At 48.0% G+C, this 22,683-nt stretch overlaps 1 protein-coding gene across 1 annotated transcript in view; it reads left to right on the forward strand.

The window, feature by feature from the left end:
• The first annotated feature begins 8,191 nt into the window (after positions 1 to 8,191).
• Positions 8,192 to 22,683, forward strand: part of LOC309328076 (G protein-activated inward rectifier potassium channel 1-like) — a 31,423-nt gene continuing 16,931 nt past the window's right edge. Inside the window, exon 1 of the mRNA XM_081837982.1 lies at positions 8,192 to 10,482. Within this exon, the coding sequence (XP_081694108.1) occupies positions 9,832 to 10,482 (651 nt within the window). The 5' untranslated portion in view covers positions 8,192 to 9,831. The remainder of the gene's footprint in view (positions 10,483 to 22,683) is intronic.

A 22,683-nucleotide genomic window follows, 5' to 3' on the forward strand; every position in this document is an offset into this window, starting at 1 on the left:
CACAATGCCTCAGTGGAACGCCAGGAACCAGCATTTTCTGATTTTATAGTTTAAAGCAACTATTATTTGCATTGCACTGTGTTTCTTGTCCACTGCTTAGAGAAGATTGTAATTTATCAGTATATAAATTGTCTAAATAATAAATACCGTATTTTTCCGTGTATAAGATGACCCCTATTTTTTTAAACCCAAAATTAAGAAATTAAGTTGGTTAGCTTTTTGGGGGGGTGGGGGAGGTCACTTCTGCCAATTGCTCACCCGCCTGCCCGCCACTGCCAATTGCTTGCCACAGCCACTGCCGATCGCACACCTCGCCGCAGCCACCAATTGTCTGCCCGCTCACTGCCACCAACATCCCACTGCCCACTTGCCACAGCTGCCAATCGCCTGCCCAATTGCTGCAACCACAGCCAATCGCCAGCAGGCCTTGCCACAGCCACCAATCAACTGCCCAATCGCCACTGCCAATCTCCTGCTTGCTGCTGCCATTAATCACACGTCGTCCCCCCACTGCATTCACTATCTGTGTATAAGATGACCCCCAATTTTTGCCTAATTTTTTAAAGCAAAAAGCATCGTCTTATACACGGAAAAATGTGGTAACTATTATTCTCTGCTTCCCACCACATTTCCACGGTCAATCCTTGCCGCTGGTTTTAACTTTCAAAGCCCTATGTGGCTTGGAGGCTGCAAAGCTATCAAGAAAGAGAAGCAGGAAGAGATGGTTTTTTAAAGCTTGTTTCAAAAAAAGAGATCAAAGAGGCCAATCAAACTGCAGTAGTTTAATTTCACAGAGGTGGAGGCACTGCTGAAAAGCCACTCCTCCTCTCATGCCCACAAGCCTAATCGACCTTACGGGTGAGAATAAGAGGGACTTCAAAGCTGATCTCAACACACAGACTGTGCTGTTTCACTTATATTGCCTCTCTGCTTATATCCTGTTTGGGTTTCTTCATTATTATCAATGTCTTCTAAACATTTATTACCCTTACAATCAAATTACACCAAATTTGAAAATCAACAACAGGGACACAATACACACAGTAAACAAGTAAACCGGGGGGGAAACCCTGGGGGGGGATTTCTCCAATGAAGAATAGATTATGGTCAAAGATTGTCTTGAGATTTAAAACACTGCAAATAAGAGCCATCTTTCAAGAAATCTGCTTGTCTGCTATATGGCTCTTCTAGAATAATTGGTTAATTTTGATTGTGCAATGGGACGCTGGTGGCACTGTTGCCTAATCACTGAGCCTCTTGGGCTTGCCAATCAGAAGGTTGGAAGTTTGAATCCCCACGACAGGGTGAGCTCCCATTGCTCTGTCCCAGCTCCTGCCAACCAAGCAGTTCAAAAGCATGCCAGTGCAAGTAGATAAATAGGTACCACTGCAGCGGGAAGGTAAACAGCATTTCCATGCGCTCTGGTTTCCGTCACAGTGTTCCATTGTGCCAGAAGCGGTTTAGTTATGCTGGCCACATGACCCGGAAAACTGTCTGTGGACAAATGCTGGCTCTCTTGGCCTGGAAACAAGATGAGCGCCGCAACCCCATAGTCGCCTTTGACTGGACTTAACCATCCAGGGGTCTTTTATCTTTTACCTGTGACTGGCAGAGTAAATGAATGAATAAACAGCAGTCGGAAAGACCACAGTACAGGTCTTCCTTGCTCGTTTCTGGTTTACCTTACACGATGTTTTTAAGGGAGGTGCTCAGGGGTACTCTTGCTCCTTTGAGCGGTGAGCTCCCTAATATCCACAAGCGCCAGGGTCACTTTGAACAGCATGGTTCCCTGCACCACAACTATGGGATAATATGTTTGCCATTGTGCAATGCGGGTTTTCCTGCATGGGAAATTATCCCATAGGAATAATTCACTGTAATAATGCTGTTTACCTTCCCACTGCAGTGGTACCTATTTATCTACTTGCACTGGCATGCTTTCAAACTGCTTGGTTGGCAGGAGCTGGGACAGAGCAATGGGAGCTTACCCTGTCGTGGGGATTCAAACTGCCAACCTTCTGATTGGCAAGCCCAAGAGGCTCAGTGATTAGGAATAATTCCCATAGGAAATTATCTTGTCTGAAGGTGGTCCAAAACCTCAAGCAAATCCAGCAACACCAGGAACTGGGAAACATGAAGAACTAACAGTGCAACAGCCTAACCAAGCCTACTCAGAAGTAAGACCTACAGAATTCAAGAAGGATTAGGACTGCGGCCCAAGTTCTAACCAATCATGTCCTTAAAAAATAAGCATTGGTATTTGTGGGAATTTAAAGCATTCCAGCTTTTAGATTACCAATATATACGAAATCAGTTTTTACAGTTGATGTCAGCATATTTCATTCTCCCGTTGCTGGATGTGTGGTTGTTACATCACATGCCTGTGTTTACATTCCATGCTTGGAAAGTGTGAGAACAGAAGCCAGTTCTATCTCTTCCGCTGTACAGTGGTACCTCAGGTTACATATGCTTCAGGTTACATACGCTTCAGGTTACATACGCTTCAGGTTACAGACTCCGCTAACCCAGAAATAGTACCTCGGGTTAAGAACTTTGCTTCAGGATGAGAACAGAAATCGTGCTCCAGCGGCGCAGCAGCAGCAAGAGGCCCCATTAGCTAAAGTGGTGCTTCAGGTTAAGAACAGTTTCTGGTTAAGAACGGACCTCCGGAATGAATTAAGTACTTAACCCGAGGTACCACTGTATTGTACTTTTGTACTTTCTCTCTCTCTCTCTCTCTCTCGGAGAAGATGTGAGAGGATGCCATGATTGCTTTGTCCTGTTGTTGTTGTTTAGTCGTTTAGTCGTGTCCGACTCTTCGTGACCCCATGGACCAGAGCACGCCAGGCACTCCTGTCTTCCACTGCCTCCCACAGTTTGTTCAGCATTTGATTTCTGCCATTTATAATTTCAGGACATGATGTTCAGCTCTATACGATGTGCTCTCGGTTTATTTCTTTCCAATTTTCATCATCAGAGAATTGATCTAGGCTAGGAAGCCTTAATTTCCCTTCTTCCTTCCTCTTTAAGCAGGTACATTGGCATCCCGCTGAATTGCATTGAACAGTGACTCACAATTTAAACCATGTTCCTTTCCAACACAGAGAAAGTCAAGTCTTAATTTAATGGGTCCACCCCTCCAATCAAGTAAATTAATAAAAATACTTAACTATTTAATCTTTCAACATGAATAGAAGTTATTGATATTGCAGTTGTTGTATAAGGGATTATTATTATGACTGGAATGTAATTGAAATTAATAGGATTTTGGAACGCAGTAATAAAGAAAACTGTCAAACCATCAATTCTAGCACACAGGGGGGGCACTTTATCTAAATTATATAATTCGGTATTTGAACGATTGGTATTAATAATTGTATTATAAATTGGTATTGTTATAAAGAGGCTTTTATTGGATTATAACTGAAAACTAATAAAGATTATTATAAAATATATATACAGTGGCACCTTGGTTCTCAAACTTAATCTGTTCCGGAAGTCCGTTCCAAAACCAAAGCATTCCAAAACCAAGGCACGCTTTCTCATAGAAAGTAATGCAAAACGGATTAATCCATTCCAGACTTTAAGAAACAACCCCTAAAACAGCAATTTAACATGAAATTTACTATCTAACGAGACCATTGATCCATCAAATGAAAGCAATAATCAATAAAAGAAATGAGACAGTATTGTAGATGATAAAAATTAAAAGTATTTTTGTTCCTTACCGGCACTGATGATAGTCATTGTTTGGATGGGGGGGCTTTTATCCATTTCCGCAATCACACAATCAATCAATCAATCAATCAATCAGTAATTCAACTGCGTTCCGAAATATTTGAAAACCAAGACACGGCTTCTGATTTGTGCAGGCACCCCGGAAACAATAGCTGACAGCCGCATTGGACATTCGGCTTCCGAAAAACATTCGAAAACTAGAACACGTACTTCCGGGTTTGGGGAGTTTGAGAACCAATGCGTTTGGGAACCAAGGTGTTTGAGTACCAAGGCGTTTGAGAACCAAGATACCACTGTACTTAACTGAGGTTCTGCCCCCTCTAACATAAAGGCTGCCCAAACCAACATAATTCCTGGCAAACTTGAGGCCCCTCGCTTTTGCTTCCCTCGATTTCGATCCAGAAAACTCTGGTGCAAATCAGGGCGAGATGCTCAAAGGGGCAGATAAGAACAGGTGTTGACAGGAAGCAAAAAACCGCTCCCCGCGAGCTAAAATGGAAAGGTGGCAGAGGGCAGATGAAGAGCGGAGGCAGGAACGAGCTTTGCAGCCTTGTCACCTGTATCCAAGCTGTTCTTCTGATTAGGAAATTGACAGATGTTGGCGCCAAGTAATTGAGTGCGCGGAAGAGCACAAAGGATAACCGTAGGTGGAAGCCACAGTGCAACTCGGCTCTAATGAGATGTGCATCTCCTTTGTCTAACTTCGGCCCCACACTTCTGGCTCCAGAAAGTGCTCTGGTTTGAATTGAGCACTCCACAAAAAGGGACGTGAGTCCCCAAATGGCAAGGCACTTTTCGGAGAGCTTGACAGCAGAAAGCCTCCGGTTCTCAGCATGTTCGGTTCCTTACAATTCATCTGATCCTTTGCCGTTACGGCGTTCCCTCTAGAGAGGAACCAGCTTGATTTGCAAAGAAATTAGATTAAAAACAGTCACTGGGAATCCTAGCCGATTCCACACTCCAGGGACCTCTCTGGCTGGCAATCAGGAACAGTATTTTTGGGGAGGTGAGTGTGGGGTTTAATGTGGGGGGGGAGTATTGAATATTAATTAAGATCTGATTTTACAGTTTGAGGCTGAGGAAAAAGGAGGGGCTGTGTTCCCTGCCCTCCCAACATATGGCAAGAGAAATAACGAAAGTCACAGCAAAAGGCAGTGCCAGAATAATAGCTCGATTCTGAGCAAGGTTGTTTCATGGCCTTGAAGGCTGTAAGCTCTCTTTCGACCCCAAAAGTGTGTGTGTGTGTGTGTGTGTGTGTGTGTGTGTGTGTGTGTGGCTTGCACACTTATGTCACGGAGGCATGAAAATGGGACAGTATGCCCAGACAGACACAGCAGGGTGCACCTATTATTCAGGTAGCCATAACATTGATGAGCCACTCTTCTGTTTACAACGCTCAAAGCAATTTACATCCACTGAATCACAGCGAATGAGGGGAAGCAGAGCAGGTACCTAACATTTGTCTCCCACAGTAATTTGTGCTACCGGTTCCCTCTCCTACCTCCTTGATAAAGTCCAGACTTTTCCATTTTGGCCTATTGCGTGTGTTGGGGGGAACAACCACCAGCTACCAGGAAAATGTGGGGCCACCAACTTGCAGAATCAGACAGAATCAGACAGAAAGATGCTTAACCCCTCCCCGCCCCTGCTGATTCTCCCATGCAAAGGCTTAACGCCTCCCACCCACGCTGATCCTCCGCCCTGCAAATGCCCTTTGGATTTCTTCCTTCAAGACGGGTTCCTAAACTGGCTGGAGACTGGGAATGACATTGGGAGGTGTATTTGCAAAAGAGAACTGGAGAGCCTGGGTGCTAACCACACCTGCTCGCCTGTGAGTTCTCCCCAGCAAATTGCCTTTCCATGTTCAGCTTATCTGTGCGAGTTTGGGAACATGGATTTGCAGAGATAGAATAGGCCCTTATGGCACAAGGCCAGGTTATGCCTGCATTGCATGCAACACCTAAACTCACTCTTATGAGCCAAAGTGGAAGAGCTACTGAATCCAGTGCATTTATTTCAGTGCATTTATCTAACCTGATCTCGTTTTTTGACAGAATTACAAGCCTGGTAGATGAAGGGAACGCAGTGGATGTAGCCTACCTTGATTTCAGCAAGGCATCTGACAAGGTGCCCCATGATATTCTTGTAAAGAAGCTGGTAAAATGCGGTCTTGACTATGCTACCACTCAGTGGATTTGTAACTGGCTGACTGACCGAACCCAAAGGGTGCTCATCAATGGTTCCTCTTCATCCTGGAGAAGAGTGACTAGTGGGGTGCCACAGGGTTCTGTCTTGGGCCCGGTCTTATTCAACATCTTTATCAACGACTTGGATGATGGACTCAAGGGCATCCTGATCAAATTTGCAGATGACACCAAACTGGGAGGGGTGGCTAACACCCCAGAGGACAGGATCACACTTCAAAACAACCTTGACAGATTAGAGAACTGGGCCAAAACAAACAAGATGAATTTTAACAGGGAGAAATGTAAAGTATTGCACTTGGGCAAAAAAAATGAGAGGCACAAATACAAGATGCGTGACACCTGGCTTGAGAGCAGTACATGTGAAAAGGATCTAGGAGTCTTGGTTGACCACAAACTTGACATGAGCCAACAGTGTGACGCTGCAGCTAAAAAAGCCAATGCAATTCTGGGCTGCATCAATAGGAGTATAGCATCTAGATCAAGGGAAGTAATAGTGCCACTGTATTCTGCTCTGGTCAGACCTCACCTGGAGTACTGTGTCCAGTTCTGGGCACCACAGTTCAAGAAGGACACTGACAAACTGGAACGTGTCCAGAGGAGGGCAACCAAAATGGTCAAAGGCCTGGAAATGATGCCTTATGAGGAACGGCTAAGGGAGCTGGGCATGTTTAGCCTGGAGAAGAGGAGGTTAAGGGGTGATATGATAGCCATGTTCAAATATATAAAAGGATGTCACATAGAGGAGGGAGAAAGGTTGTTTTCTGCTGCTCCAGAGAAGCGGACACGGAGCAATGGTTCCAAACTACAAGAAAAAAGATTCCACCTAAACATTAGGAAGAACTTCCTGACAGTAAGAGCTGTTCGACAGTGGAATTTGCTGCCAAGGAGTGTGGTGGAGTCTCCTTCTTTGGAGGTCTTTAAGCAGAGGCTTGACAACCATATGTCAGGAGTGCTCTGATGGTGTTTCCTGCTTGGCAGGGGGTTGGACTCGGTGGCCCTTGTGGTCTCTTCCAACTCTATGATTCTCTGATTCTATTTGTTAAAACAGAACAGTGCAGCAAAGATACTAACAATTAACTTATAAAAATAGCACTCTGGAGCCATCTCTAAGAGCTGGAAAAGGGAGGTGTAAACTTGCAATAAATACTGTAATGGACTTGCACCATTTCCCTGCCCCCCCCCCAGCAAGATTTCATAAAGATCAGCTGGTTAATGCTCTATGCTGGCATGCTTTAAAGTAAGCAAGTGAGCTCTCAGTATGATAAATTATGCCGCCCCCCGTCTTTATAGAAAGATGTACCAGAGTTCAAAGCCTCTTTGAAAACCCTGCTTTCATGTGTTTGATTTACAAAAGAAAGCACTTCTTCACCAGTGTTAACTTGTGGAATTCATTGCGTCGGGATTTGACGACAGCCAGCAGCTTAAGAGTGGTTTCAAAGGGGATTCGAGGAACTGACGGAAGAGAAGTCTATTCCCCAGCCACTTCCGGGCATGCTGGCTAAATAGAACCTGCATGTTCAGAAGCAGTATGCTGGAAAATACAAGTGGCTGGGGAACAAATCGTGAGAGAGAGCTGCCTGTGTTTCCCCATGTTTGTGGGCTTCCAGAACACATTTGGGAACAAAATGCCAGGTTTCCTTGTGTATTATTTTTTTAGATTACTGTATATCCAGCCCTGAGTCTTCCAACTCAAGGTGACGCACATTCCTAATGGTAAGAGCAGTTTGACAGCGGAACTGCCTGCCACAGGAGGTGGGAGCTTCTCTTTGCTGTTTTAAGCAAGATGGGTGTCTGTAAAGGGCCAGTTGTAACTACTATCCTACATGCAGACCCTGCATTGAGCAAAGGGGCGGACGAGGAGACCTGCAAAGTCCCGTTCCAGCTCTACATACCTGTACATGAGACTCCCAACCAGGTGGCCCTTGCTCCCGTTACGAAGCAGACCCTGACTCGCTTTGCTTCAACAAAGCGGTTATCCCGGATGCCCTCGGGCAAGAGCCCTTCCACTCGATCCAGAATCCCTTAGAGGCGCTTAGCGATGAGGGAAGTCACTCTGTTCATGCTCAGAGGCCCTTGGGTCTCCCATTCAGCCTGGACCTCTTTATCCTCCGGCACGACCCCCACCTCCCATATATCTTTCCTTCTTTTGGGGGAAGCCCCTTTGGTGGGGGGGATCTGGAGGAAATGGGAGGAGCCGCGGGTCCCGCCCCCTCTCACCTCACCAGCCCAGGCGTCAGTCTCCGCTGCTCTGCGTCTGCGGGGAGGGGAGAGAGACCTCAATCCGAATTAATTCCTTCCAACTCCTCTCGACTCCTTTCTTACGCGGGACGTGAGCCACTCCCCGCTGCAAGCGCCCGCCTCCCGCGCTCAGCCGGCGGTTCCTTGCAGCGGCAGCTGCCGGCACCGTCCGGAGGGGCTCCTTTCTCCAGCTCGGGGGGCGCGGGGAGCCGCCGCAAAGACCGGGACGCGGGCAGACGCGAGAGATGCTAGTTGCGCGCAGGAGCCTCCGGGAGAGGCGCGCAGAGAGGACTGTTGCAGTGGCTCCGGCGGCCGCCAGGCGGCGTCGCGGCGACACCCTCTCCGCCAGCTCCGCTTTCCTGCACGTTTAGCAAAAAGCGGGGACTTCTCCGAGCAGCCGCCTCCGAGCTGCTAGCCCGCCTGCTCGCCCTCGCCGCCGCCGCCGCAGCAGCAGCAACAGCAGCCCAGTTTCTAGATGCGCTGGAGAATTAAGGACCTCCGCAGAGGTTTAAGTTTCCTGATCCCAGCGCGCTGGGGGAAGGAGCTTGGAGAGGAGAAAGGAAAAAGGTGGGGGTGGCACAGAGAGAGAGAGAGAGAGAGAGAGAGAGAGAGAGAGAGAGAGAGAGAGGGAGGACTCTGCAAAGCGTCTTCTCCTTCTTCCCTTTTCTCCATCCCTCCGGATCGCCGCTGCCCAGGCAGCTCAAGCCCGCGGGATCCAAGAAGGCAGCCCGCTGCGCTCGCCCAGCCGCCCCTGCAAAAGAAGACGCCGCTCCCAACGCGTCGGGGAGGCTCCGTCCTTTGCCAAGAGAGTGGCGAGTTCCCTCCGAGGTAGGTGGCGGGACGACGGGGCAGGTTCCCGGAGCGGGGCGCAGGCCCCCGGGGGCAGGGACCCGCTTCCAGGGGGGCGGGGCTGCTTTTCCCGGTTAAAACAAAAGGATCCAGCCAGGGATCCCTCGAGGGCAGCCCGTGTGGACCGCACATCCCAACCCAAGGCAGTGAAGCCACGTGTGCGTGTGGTCAGTTCTCATAATCCCCCAGGAGAGACCCGGACGACCCTCGCCAGCAGCAGCAGAAAGGTCCGCAGAAGTCGAAATCGGTTCCTGCTAGCAGAATCGCTGCCCATCCAAACCCCCGGGGTGACCACCAGTAGTGCCCTGCCAGCCCGGACCTTGATGCTGTCACCCGCAGCCAGCAAGGAAACAAACACACACACACACACACACACACACACACATCCAACGTGCAAACGGACCACCCAAACTCAGCCAGCATCCTGGCATCAGTCATGACCAGCATACAAAAGTGACCACCTAAGCAGCCAACCCAACTCGGGCTCTCTTGTCTGGCCATCGAGGTCCAGCTTCTGCTACCCAGCACGGCTTACAGGTCCAGAACCAGCTCACGGAAAGTGGGTTCCCCTGCCAACACCAGCCCAGAGATCTGCCAACCTCGCCCGCCACAGCGCTCAGCCCAGACCATGCACTGAGCAAGCCGGCTCCAAGCAAACCAAGAAGATAACCCAGAAAAGGGAAGACAAGTCTAAGTCCCGGGTGTACAGCAGAGACGGCTGTCTAGTCCGATTTTTGCTCTCTGGTGCAGGCAAGGACGACGTGCCAAGCCCACAGGGCAAGCTCTCCTAACCACCAGAATGTCAGTGGTGCGCAGGAAGTTCGGCGACGAATACCAGGCCGTGGTGGGCACGTCGGCGAGGCGGAAGCGCCAGCGCTTTGTGGACAAGAACGGCCGCTGCAATGTCCAGCACGGGAACCTGGGCAGCGAGAACAGCCGCTACCTGACGGACCTCTTCACCACCCTAGTAGATCTCAAGTGGCGATGGAACCTGCTCATCTTCCTGTTGACCTACACGGTGGCCTGGCTGGTCATGGCCTCCATGTGGTGGGGGATCGCCTACTTGCGAGGAGACCTGGACATGCACCACGGGCACAGCCCCGGGCACAACCCCTGTGTGGCCAATGTCTACAACTTCCCCTCAGCCTTCCTCTTCTTCATCGAGACGGAGGCCACCATCGGCTACGGGCACCGCTACATCACCGAGCGCTGCCCTGAGGGCATCGTGCTCTTCCTCTTCCAGTCGCTTCTAGGCTCCGTGGTGGACGCCTTTCTCATTGGCTGCATGTTCATTAAGATGTCCCAACCCAAGAAAAGGGCCGAGACCCTCATGTTCAGCCGTGCCGCAGTCATCTCCAAGCGAGACGGGAAGCTGTGCCTCATGTTCCGTGTGGGGAACCTGCGCAACAGCCACATGGTCTCGGCCCAGATCCGCTGCAAACTTATCAAGGTGAGTCGTTTCCTCGATGGGATCCCAGCTTCACAGGGAAGAGGGTGGGGTGGCACTCACGTCCTGGGAAGCTAGAGAGCTGGATTTCAATGTGGGAGAGGCCTAGATTCAAATCTCGCCTCTGGGCTCCTGGGCCCATGCCTTCTGGGCTTGTAGAAACCCCTCGGTCTCAGTTCCGTCATCTGTGAAATGGGAACGTTAAGAATTGTGTGATGAGCTTACTGTGAGCACAATAAAAAGGCCTTTGAGGATGAAGGTTGCCTTGTAAAAGATGCATATTAGCAGGCACTGAACAGAGAGGGGGGGGGAGTGGTTCCAAGGAGGGAGGGTAGGTAGGTTTGGGAGTTTGTGGCAAAGGATCCAAAGAGAATGCCAAAATGGCTGATCCCATGTCATGTGCTAGAGATTTTGCACAATTCTTTTCAGATTAAGGAGACATTTTCTTCCCAATGTCTCAGCAAATGAAACTGACTTGTAAAAACGTTACATGGGGAAAAAATATATACGAGAGAGAGACATTGCACACACTTTTGTAACTCAAGAAAATCTTTAATAAACCAAAAACAAAACCTGAAGGTTTGGAGTAAGCCCCCTTGTGTTCAGTGGGATTTTCCTCCCAGGTAGGCAAGCCTAGGGTCAGATTACAAACAGTTTCTTAAATTCAGTATCTTCACATCTTCCTCTCTCCCCCCCCCCATCCCTTAAAAACAATAATCAATCTCATATAAGGAAGTGGGTGTGGGTGGCAAATCAAACGAGAAGATAAGCAATTTGGAATTTTGGAAGCATGTTTGCATTAGAGGCCCAGACAACTTTGCACCCGAGTGGGCATATCAATTTTGTTAGCAAATAAACAAATAAAAGAAAAAATGAGGAGGACTTGCTGGTGAATTCCCCTCCCCCTCCGCAATTGGATTTGTGCATGGCTCCATCTGAGGGAGGGCTCAGCCCAGGAGCCTATTTTCAATGCCCACCCTGAAACATGAGATATCAAGCTAAATGCAAAAGTGTATTGTAAGCCTATGCAAATGACCATAGCTTTCTACTTAGCTGGGATAGCTCAGTCTGTAGAGCATGAGACTCTGAATCTCAGGGCTGTGGGTTTGAGCCCCAGGTTGGGCAAAGGGGGGCTCAAACCTACAAAAAAGGGGGTTGGACTAGATGACCCTCGTGGTCCCTTCCAACTCTGCAATTCTCTGATTCTACCAAGCAACCTTGGCCAGCACCTGCACCTGCCTTGTGCACTGCTGAGTAAATGGCCAGCCACTGACCTCACCATCCATCACACGGTTGGAGAAAATAAGTTGATTCCAGATGCCATCAAGGACCATCTGTTTATGCAGGAAAGATCACCACTTTGTACCCAGCGAAACCATTATGCAATGGTCAAGACAGCAGCAAGCCCAGAGGTGGAGGGAATCATATGAAAAGCAGATGTGTTGGTCCATTAAAAAAAAAACTGAGCTGAAACTGTTTTGGGGAGGGGAATTGCCAGTGAAGTCCTTTCTCAGGATTCCAAGCCAGCGGGAAAAGGTCACAGTTACTTTGCAGTGAAGGCTCAGGAGAACGATGGTTCTTTCATATGGGTCAGGTTGAGAGCCTGGCAAAGGACCAGCAAACACCAGGGCTGAATGCTGGAGAGGAGGCTAAGAGGTCTCATAGCAGAGTGTTTGGAAAGCAGAGAGAGAGAGAGAGAGAGCAGAAAGGGGTGTCGAGGAAGATAAGGCAAGGCAAGCGACAGAAACACAGGGAGGAGGTTGGGAAGTGAGATCCTGAGCAGCTCGGTTCCTCCCCGCCATGCGATGCATAACAAACACAGAAGCTCACGCTCATGGAAAGCTGCGATAGTCAATAGCACGGGCAGAAATCGAGATAAATGCAGGAAATTAGCAAGTGAAGCCTTGGCATTCGCTCCCAGAGACCAGCCAGAGGAAAATGATAGGTGGTGGCTGTCTCCATTTTGCCCTGGTTGTAAGCTACCAGAGGGCATGTGCCTAGCCTCTGTATCAGAGACAGTGCGCAGGGTTTGATGGAGATTAGATAGATATAGACAGATAGATAGATAGATGATAGATAGATAGATAGATGATAGATAGAGAAAGAAAGAAAGAAAGAAAGAAAGAAAGAAAGAAAGAAAGAAAGAAAGAAAGAAAGAAAGAAGACAGATAGATAGAGTGCTTTTTTCTTTAAAAAATGTTTAGGGGTACTCTCATTTTCCCACTCATATTGAAATACAGTGGTACCTCGGGTTAAGAACTTAATTCGTTCCGGAGGTCCGTTCTTAACCTGAAACTGTTCTTAACCTGAAGCACCACTTTAGCTAATGGGGCCTCCCACTACCCCGCAATTTCTGTTCTCATCCTGAGGTAAAGTTCTTAACCCGAGGTACAATTTCTGGGTTAGCAGAGTCTGTAACCTGAAGCATCTGTAACCTGAAGCGGCTGTAACCCGAGGTACCACTGTACTGCCCCTCAATGAGGCCAAACTCAGATTCACAAAATGTTTAGGAGTATGCGTACCTCTCCATACCCCCAGGAAAAAAAGCACTGGATAGATAGATATAGATAGATAGATAGATAGATAGATAGATAGATAGATAGGTAGATGATAGATAGATAGAGATAGATAGATAGATAGATAGATAGATAGATAGATAGATAGATGATAGATAGATAGATAGATAGATAGATAGATAGATAGATAGATAGATAGATAGATAGATGATAGATAGATGATAGATAGATAGATAGATAGATAGATAGATAGATAGATAGATAGATGATAGATAGATAGATGATAGATAGATAAATAGATAGATAGATGATAGATAGATAGATAGATAGATAGATAGATAGATAGATAGATAGATAGATAAATAGATAGATGATAGATAGATAGATAGATGATAGATTAAGGTTACCAGAAATCCCTGTTTCCCAGGGACAGTCCTCTGACAAAATCCACTGAAGTTGAAAAGTGTCCCCGGATTCATTGGAAAAAAATCTGGTAACCTTAAGACAGACAGACAGACAGGCAGGCAGGCAGGCAGATAGATTTCACCCTGAATAAGAATTCATATGTTCTTACATTTCGTCTCTCTTCCAACTTTTAGAAAACAAAAGGGTGGTCCTTTTCAAGAACCACTTTAAGCAGTGTACAATATATTATTTCAATGTAGGCAAATGCTTCCATGAAAAAATAAACTATGTATTGTACTGCATGTCTGTTACTGTTATTGCCTTGTTTTGTTCTTACTGTAATCCAAACATTCACTCTTCCTAAATCTACACCGTATCACTGAAAGTCAAAACCTGTCAGGGTTAGGATCTCCTTTCAGAAGACAATGAAACAGATGCCGTTTTAAACAAAAGCATCGGTAAAAACTCCGGCTTCTCTCAATTTAACATAATTTGCTGCCTTCTTAGCAGCTCTAATATCCCAAATTCTCAACAACCCAGTTTCCACCTCGGGGATTTTAACATCTTTCCAGAGAGTCTTGTCAATCATATTTTAGCTGCAACCAGGAAATATTGAATAATGCCTTGAAAGTCCCTCCTTTACATAATCTTGAAAAACTCCCCCAACAACAGGGCCTCTGAAGTACCTAGGAGATTATGACCTATCACGAAATGAATAATCCATAAGATTTCTGCATGGATATCTCCACCACATATGGAAAACTATCTTCCCTTTTCTTCCACAATGTTTTTGTCAATATTCTCTTCTCAATCCTATAACCTTCTTTAATTTCTTGGGTGGGATGTATAATGCCACTTAGAAATCTGGGTAGTAAGATTTGTCCGGTGACAAAAAAACAAAATTCCAGATTATTATTGCAAATATAATGCCAGGCATTCTTATTAAAACAAACCAAGTTCATTTCCTTGTCATTCTATACAGCAGGCATAGGCAAACTCGGCCCTCCAGATTTTGGGGGGACTACAACTCCCATCATCCCTGACCACTGGTCCTGTTAGCTAGGGATGGTGGGAGTTGTAGTCCCAAAACATCTGGAGGGCCGAGTTTGCCTATGCCTGCTATACAGCTTTTTAGGATTTGTATCACACATGCTTACAGTATTTGATGTTTTCTTTCAACACATTTCTTAAGAAGCTGTTGTTGACATCCTTAAAATCACTGTTGCATATTTTCTCAGAAAGCTGCCCAAGGTGACTGGGACAACCCAGTCAGATGGGTGGAGCATTATTATTATTATTATTATTATTATTATTATTATTATTATTATTATTATTATTGAATAAAGGTAAAGGGACCCCTGACCATTAGGTCCAGTCGTGGCCGACTCTGGGGTTGTGGTGGTCATCTTGCTTTATTGGCCGAGGGAGCAGGTATACATGACTAAGCTGCTTCTGGTGAACCAGAGCAGTGCACGGAAACGCCATTTACCTTCCCAACAGAGCGGTACCTATTTATCTACTTGCACTGGCGTGCTTTCGAACTGCTAGGTTGGCAGGAGCTGAGACACAGCAACGCGAGCTCACCCCATCGTGGGGATTCGAACCGCCGACCTTCTGATCGGCAAGTCCTAAGCTCTGTGGTTTAACCCACAGTGCCACCCACGTCCCTATTATGGAATAGGACAGCCCTATTTTCATTGAAGAAACGTTGGAGGGTATGCTAACTGCAATTGCCAAGCACTGTAACGTACTAGGCAAGCCCAGATCTGCCTTACTTATGGCTTCACCAGCAAGAACCCAGCTATTCTTCTACAATGCCGATCCGGCCGTGCAAAATCCAAAACTAGCTCTGGGGTTCGTTCTCGCACCGGTGGCTGGCATTTAGGGGAAATCTGCAGCTAGCCAGCCCTTGTTCCTCTTGGCAAGAGCTCTGCCTGCTGCTGGAGCCGCAGCCGCAGGAGTAGGAAGTGCTTCAAGCTGTCGCCCCGCATTCCTCTGCTGTCTTCGCAAGTTCCTGCATCCGCGGAACAAGCCGTTCTCTGACATGGCCCAAGTCCAAAACCCAGGCACTTTGACTATCAAAGGCAGTCGCTGCTGGACCGCTGAGCGATGGGAGACTTTCGACAGATCATAGCACCAGAAGGGCACGTGTGGGTCATCCTGGCAGCCAGCACTTAAAAGCTGGCACCTTGGCACTTCTGCCAGCCTTGATTCTGAAGGTCATATAAGGAGCAGCATTCATAACTTTCTAAAGAGCTACTGCTGCTGCTGACTTCTCACAACACTTGAGCCCCCTGGAAAATGTCTGCTTTGATTTCATTTTAAAAAGTCAAATCTCTAGTCCCCACAGTATAACACAACTTGTGCCTTCATATAAAATAAAAATAAAAATTATTATTTATACCCCGCCCATCGGGCCGAGTTTCCCCAGCCACTCTGGCGTTCCCAATCAAGTGTTAAAAACAATACAGCATTAAATATTAAAAACTTCCCTAAACAGCCTTCAGATGTCTTTTAAAAATAGGATAGCTGCTTATTTCCTTGACATCTGATGGGAGGGCGGGCGCCACTACCAAGAAGGCCCTCTGCCTGGTTCCCTGTAACCTCACTTCTCGCAATGAGGGAACCGCCAGAAGGCCCTCAGCGCTGGACTTCAGTGTCTGGGCTGAATGATGGGAGTGGAGACGCCCCTTCAGGTCTACAGGACTGAGGCCATTTAGGGCTTTAAAGATCAGCACCAACATTTTGAATTGTGCTCAGAAACATACCGGGAACCAATGCAGATCTCTCAGGACCGGTGTTATGTGGTCCTGGCGGCCACTCCCAGTCACTAGTCTAGCTGCCGCATACTTGAATAATTGCAGTTTCCAGGTCACCTTCAAAGGTAGCCCCATGTAGAGCACATTGTGCATGCACCACTCTGGCTAGATAGTCTGCGGGCAGGTAGGGTCTCAGCCTGCGTACCAGATGGAGCTGGTAGACAGCTGCCCTGGACACAGAATTAACCTGCGCCTCCATGGACAGCTGTGAGTCCAAAATGACTCCCAGGCTGTGCACCTGGTCTCAGAAGAGTTCCAGGAGGACTCTGGAAGCCTTGGGACTTAATATAAAATGGGGCTCAGCCTCAGGGTTTGCTAAGGCTTAGTTGTGGGTTATGAGAAGAGTGTTTCTGAGCACGTGTACGTTGCCATTCTGCCACCTCTGTGTTACCATAGCTAGTCCCCACACATCTGGGATGATCAAGCAAGCAGGGTTTAATTTCTATTAATAATTTTTAAAAACAGAGGTATTCAGGATACAACCTCTGCCTTCAAACCACTGTCTCTAATTCTGAACATATGATACTGCCGTTGAGGGAGGATTTTACTTTGTGCATGCTCAGAGGCAGCATGGGAAAAGTGGATATTCCCCCACACCCTTCCTTCTTCCTAATCTGAGAACCAGCGATCACCCAATGAAATAAATGGACGGCGAGTTCAGGACATAACCGTAGGAAAGCACTTCAGGGCTGGCAAAACTGATGGGACTCTGCTGCTGCAAGAGGTTGCTTGGATGACTCAAAAAGAGATTCAATACATTCCTGGAGGCTGCAAGTCTATCAGCAATTGGAGATAGCCTCAGTTCAATGGAAACTCCAGCTCCAGAAGCTGTCTACCTTTGAAGCTACCTGCTGATGGAGAGCAAAGCAGGAGAGGTTTGTGGGGGACACAGGAGGTGTTAGGAGCTTCTCCATGTTCTTCAGAGAGGACGGGGTTGCAAGTCCCAAGCTGGTAGTGAAGTGAGGTGATTTAGACTCTGGTCTGGTGTCCTTTCCAGATTATTAATATTATTCCAAGCATTTATTGCTGTTCATTATTATTATTTAAGATGGTAATGCATAGTGCTTCTACAAGCCAGACAGACCCTCTTCCACAGGGCTTTCTCCTTCCAAGTCTTCTCAGCATCACAGCCAACTTCTAAAGGCCTTATTCGGCCCCCCTCACTAAAATATTTGAGGGGGACTGGGCCCCCCAAAGGTGACGGACATTCATTGCCATTAAAATGGTGTCTGTTCATGTTATTATGTACGGGGGCCCCATTATTTTATTCAAGTTGGCACCCCTACTTCCATGGCTATAGCCAGGATTTATTGGGGGGCAGGACACTCACCTGTCACCATCCTCTGTCTCTTGTCTCACAGATTCATGGGCGTAGCCAGGATTTTTCTTAGAGGGGTGGCAGCCAAAGTTGTCGAGCTTTTTCTAGATCACCCCCTAAAGTAGTTGTTGAACTTTTTTGGGAAATCACAGGTAGAAAATACCCCCATTGCGGGAAGCAAGCTTTCATAAGGGGGAGGAGGGCAGAACCTCAATTAATTGAGTACTTTCAATGCTTTTCAATAATTTTTGTGCTTGGGAGGGCCCTCGTGGCCCATGAGTAGTTTTGGACTGAAATGTCTCAACAGTTCTTTTATCTTCCTTTTGTGCTCATGAAAACTATCCTTCTACAATTTCTACTTTTAGTTTTAAGTATTGTTATTTATTGACTTGATTGATTGATTGATTGATTGATTGATTGATTTATACGCCCATGCCTACTTTTCAGTGGTGCCCTGGCCTATTCTGCGCCCCCCCCCCTCCTGCCCAGCTTCCAACAACCCCGACGGGTCCTACTAGCCTCAACGTGCCCAACTCAGCTCGGGCGAGAGCTCCCTCTTTCCCGGGCCACGTGTGGCTGAGCGCAGGCGGCGGCGCCTCTCCGCTTCTCCCGCACCTGATTAGAGAAGCAGCTCCGTCCGCCGACTGAGCGAGCCCGGCCGGGAGATAAGTCTTATCGCGCCGTCCGCCTTCGGGCTTCTCGCCATCCCCATCTCCGATAAGGAAGGCTGGCTGGTCCACGTGCGCCTGCTTCCTCCGGAGCGAAGCGGGGAGAAGCGGAGACCTTGGCGCGTTAGGAAGCAACCCCGCCAGAACGCCGCTGCGCGCAAAAGGACTCTTGCGCGTAAAAACGCACGCCGACATTACGCGCGCCGCGGGGATCTCCGCGCAACGTGCCGCGCCGGGAGCAGAGAACAGGGAGGGAGAGGGGTTTCTAGAGAAAGGGCAGCTCTAGGGTTTGAGTCCTTTGCAAGCTTCTGGGGCTGGAGGCGGGCAATTGGGGTGGGGGGGGGGGAGAGAGTAATGAAAAAAAGCACCCAATTCTCAAAATTAAAACGAGACCCATGTAGGGGTGCCGATTTGAATAAAATATTGGGAGGGGGGAGGGTAAGCACCATCCCGCATAATCGATCATAAGACACACACCATTTGAATGGTAATGCTCATCAACTTTGGGGGTGCCCTCAAGTATTTTATTGGGGGGGCCAAAGGGACTTCGGCCCCTAGGAGTTGGCTCCTATGGTTGCAGCCAACTAAATTATACTCTTTGAGCAGATCCAATTGACTTAATGGACCTAAGTAAGTCATGCCTTTTAATCGTAGTAGGTCTGCTCTGAGTATGACTAAATGGATACCACTGTTAATATCAACATGGATGGTACTGTTTCTTGACAAAAGCAGGATTGGCACTAATGTGGAAATTATTGAATCAGTGCAGTGGAGTAGCGTGGGGGGTGCAGGGGGGGCCGGCCGCACCAGGCGCAACATCTGGGGGTTAGGGGTAGGGTTAGGGGGCGCAAATCCACGGGTTAGGGGGCGCAAATTACTTGCCTTGCCCCGGGTGCTGACAACCCATGCTACGCCACTGAATCAGTGCCATCGGAGATTATGCCCTGTCTGCTGCAGACCCTCCAAGTGGAATGCTCTCCCCAGGGAAGTTTGCCTGGCACCTTCATTATACACCTTTAGGTGCCAGGCAAAAATGTTCCTTTTTAACCAGGCCTTTGGTTGATCAAATTTATATCCTATGCCCTTTTAAAATGTGTTTTTTGTGGAGTGAGGGGTACTGGGTTACTGTTTTATTTTTATTAGGTATTTTGTGGTTTTATATCTTGATTTTATTCTGTGAACCACCCTGAGCCCCCGGGTATAGGACGGTACAGTGGTACCTCAGGTTAAGTACTTAATTCGTTCCGGAGGTCTGTTCTTAACCTGAAACTGTTCTTAACCTGAAGTAGCACTTTAGCTAATGGGGCCTCCTGCTGCCGCCGTGCCACCGGAGCACGATTTCTGTTCTCATCCTGAAGCAAAGTTCTTAACCTGAAGCACTATTTCTGGGTTAGCGGAGTCTGTAACCTGAAGCGTATGTAACCTGAGGTACCACTGTATATAAATTCAAACAACAACAACAACCTAATTTTCATCAGAGGAATGTTGGGGTGTGTGTGACCAGGGCCGTCTTATGCATATCCGGCGCCATGGTGCAAAGCTCCCTCCGGCACACACACACACCCTATTCCCCAGAGATTTTTAGGGAGGATGGCACTGCCAGCGGGGCTGGAGGGCGGCTCCTTCGGCAGGGGAAGAGGCTGGACGCGGCGGCTTCCAGCTCAGCTGGCCACTTCATGCCACAGTGGCCATGGCAGACAGAGGCTCTGGGCACGGCGCTGCTTCAGCACAGCATGGTGGAAGCGGGCAAGAGTGGCAAACTGATGCCAGGAGGCGCCGCATCCAGCCTCTGCCTCTTCCCTGGCACCCTCCAGAACTTGGCACCCCGGCACCCCATGCCACTAGCCTCTATGGGTAAGATGCCCCTGTGTGTGACCCTGTCTCAGATCCAAGAGGCCTTCCCTTTTGAAAACCTACATCACTGAAATTGGATTTAATTACAGGAAATGATCAGAAGCTCTGGCAACAACACCTCAGCCAGCATGAAGTTTCACCTCCTCCTAGAGGTGTCAAGGCCTTGTCTCACTTGCTTGTCAGAACACACAGGCAGGCAGACACACACACAGTGGCCCTTATCTGCTGGCTGGGTCTGACGGGGCATTGTAGTCCAAAACATCCAGCGGGCACCAGCTTTCTGAAGTCTTCTTCATACCACATTCTCACTCCTTTTGTTCTCCTCAGGCCATGCCTTACTCATTGCTCTGTTCCTCAGGGTCAGATTGCCCGTAATGCTGAGTCATGCAGAGTTTTCTTCTCTTCAATGTTTCCAATTCCCCCCTTTTACAAAAGGCACTTCTTGGAGGCTGCAGTTTCCCACAGAAGATTTGAAGAGAAAGGTTGGGCCCCTTTACCCTTTATGTTCCCCAGCCGCACCATACTGAAAATGGCCTCCACTAACCTGATTTTCCTCCTGCAGGCGAACAAATGCAGGTATCTCTGCAGCCGCATTTTGTTAACGTGGGGAAGGAAATATTAGGCTTACTCACCCACTGTGAGCCTCAAAGCATTTCCTGAACTATCCTGGCATTGCCTTATTTATGCTTAGGCTGCCCTCTGCTTCTCCACGGGACTTTGTTTCGCCAAAATATTCCCAAGTCGTGTTACACCTTCTTAACACCCCTCATTTGGGGAATTTGAAAGTTGGAAAAATTCAGTGCACCCTAATCTAGCAAGGCTGGTGAGAGGGATGTTTTCTGGAGAGAGTCTCAAGGGCCAGACTGAGCTCTGGAGGGCTGTGCTAAAAAGCTTAATAATAATAATAATAATAATAATAATAATAATAATAATATTTATTATTTATACCCCGCCCATCTGGCTGGGCTTTCCCAGCCACTCTGGGCGGCTTCCAACAAAATTTTAAAATACAAGTAATGCAGGTAGGGTCTCAGCCTGCATAAACATCCTCTGATTATTCACATTGCTCAGAAAGGGGGCTTCCTTCCTTCCTTCCTTCCTTTCTCTCTCTCTCTCTCTCTCTCTCTCTCTCTCTCTCTTTCTTTTTTCGATGTTGCATTATTTAGACCCGATCCTATAAAGCCATTCACACAAAATGACTTTTAATAATTTCCTTTCCTCCATTTCCAGTTCTCATTTCGCGGGGTCAGGCCAATGTCCCACCTAGTCCAGCATCCTTTTCTCACAGTGACCCACCAGATGGCTGTAGGAAACCCACAAGCAAGAGCCCTCTCTCCCTCCTGCAGTTTCAGAAGCACTGCTGCCAGAGAGCATTGCCATCACGGCCAGTAGGCCTTCTGCAGCTTGAACGTCTCTGCTCCTGTCTATCGTCAGTCTCAAATGAACCATGCTTTGTGGGAGCCTTTCCAAAAGCCCTTTGACCTCCGTTCTTGCCTGCTCTCATCATCCACTGGGAAACCGGTTCCCTCAGTGGGGCGGGGTGTGCATGCGCAATGTGGGTCAGGAATAATAATATTATAGGAGCCTTGGCCATTCGGGCACAGAACATCACACTGGGTTAGCAGGCGAATTGCACTGTGGTTTTGAGCAGGAGCGAAGATTGACATGTTGGTTCATAAAGTTGACAGTGAGCAAATCAGGGGACACATGTCTGGCTGATTCAGGTCGGCAAGGCATGCTGGTGCTTCTGCGGCAAAGGGAAGGAGAATGGAGAGGCGTTTGGGGAGCAGATTGCAGTGTTTGGGTGCATCCAGAACAGACGTTTTAAGGTCCACAAGATGCTTTTCCGTTTACAGTCATACCTCGGGTTACAGACGCTTCGGGTTGTGCGATTTCGGGTTGTGCACCGTGCCGAACCCGGAAGTACCAGAACAGGTTACTTCTGGGTTTGGCCACTTGCACATGCGCAGAAGCACTAAATCTCGCTTTGCGCATGCGCAGAAGCGCCGAATCATGACCCACGTGTGCGCAGACCGCACGAATCACGTTCACAACCTGAGTGTCCACTGTATTTGATCAAATGTCTTGCAAGTGGGGGGCGGGGGGGCGGTTTCCATCCCAAACTCACCAGAACTCACCAGAACTCAGTTCCGGCACCTCTCAGGTGGGCACCATTATAAGAGAGCAAGGCAGGCGTTCAGGTTGAAGTTCCGGCACCCTGCAAAACAGCACCGCTTGCAAGGAATCTCGTATATCACAGCTGCCGTTCTGCACATTCATTTCCATTTGATTTCCCTCTTCCCCTTTTAAGATGATTCAGCCCATATCTGCTGTCAACACCTTGCTAATTCCTCATACCTCCGCTAATTACCAGAAATGCACCAGACAGCCGCAATGTCTGCCTTTTCCCCCAGTAGCCACCACAGTCCAGAAAATTGCTTCTAACCACGCACACACGTGTGTTGTAATTCCTTCCGGGGGGGGGGGGAGCGTTGGTAGTGGGGAAGGGGCAGGGCAGGCATCCAATCAGGTTCTTCCAGACAGCCTTGTTCATGATAATATCATGATAAGTGATGCCCCCTTCAATTCTGTTTGCGCCTCTCAAAGTTTCGGAGCAGACATAA

The sequence above is a fragment of the Podarcis erhardii genome (genome assembly GCF_964252035.2).
Source record: "Podarcis erhardii genome assembly, chromosome: 13".
In the NCBI taxonomy this organism is placed as follows: Eukaryota; Metazoa; Chordata; class Lepidosauria; order Squamata; family Lacertidae; genus Podarcis; species Podarcis erhardii.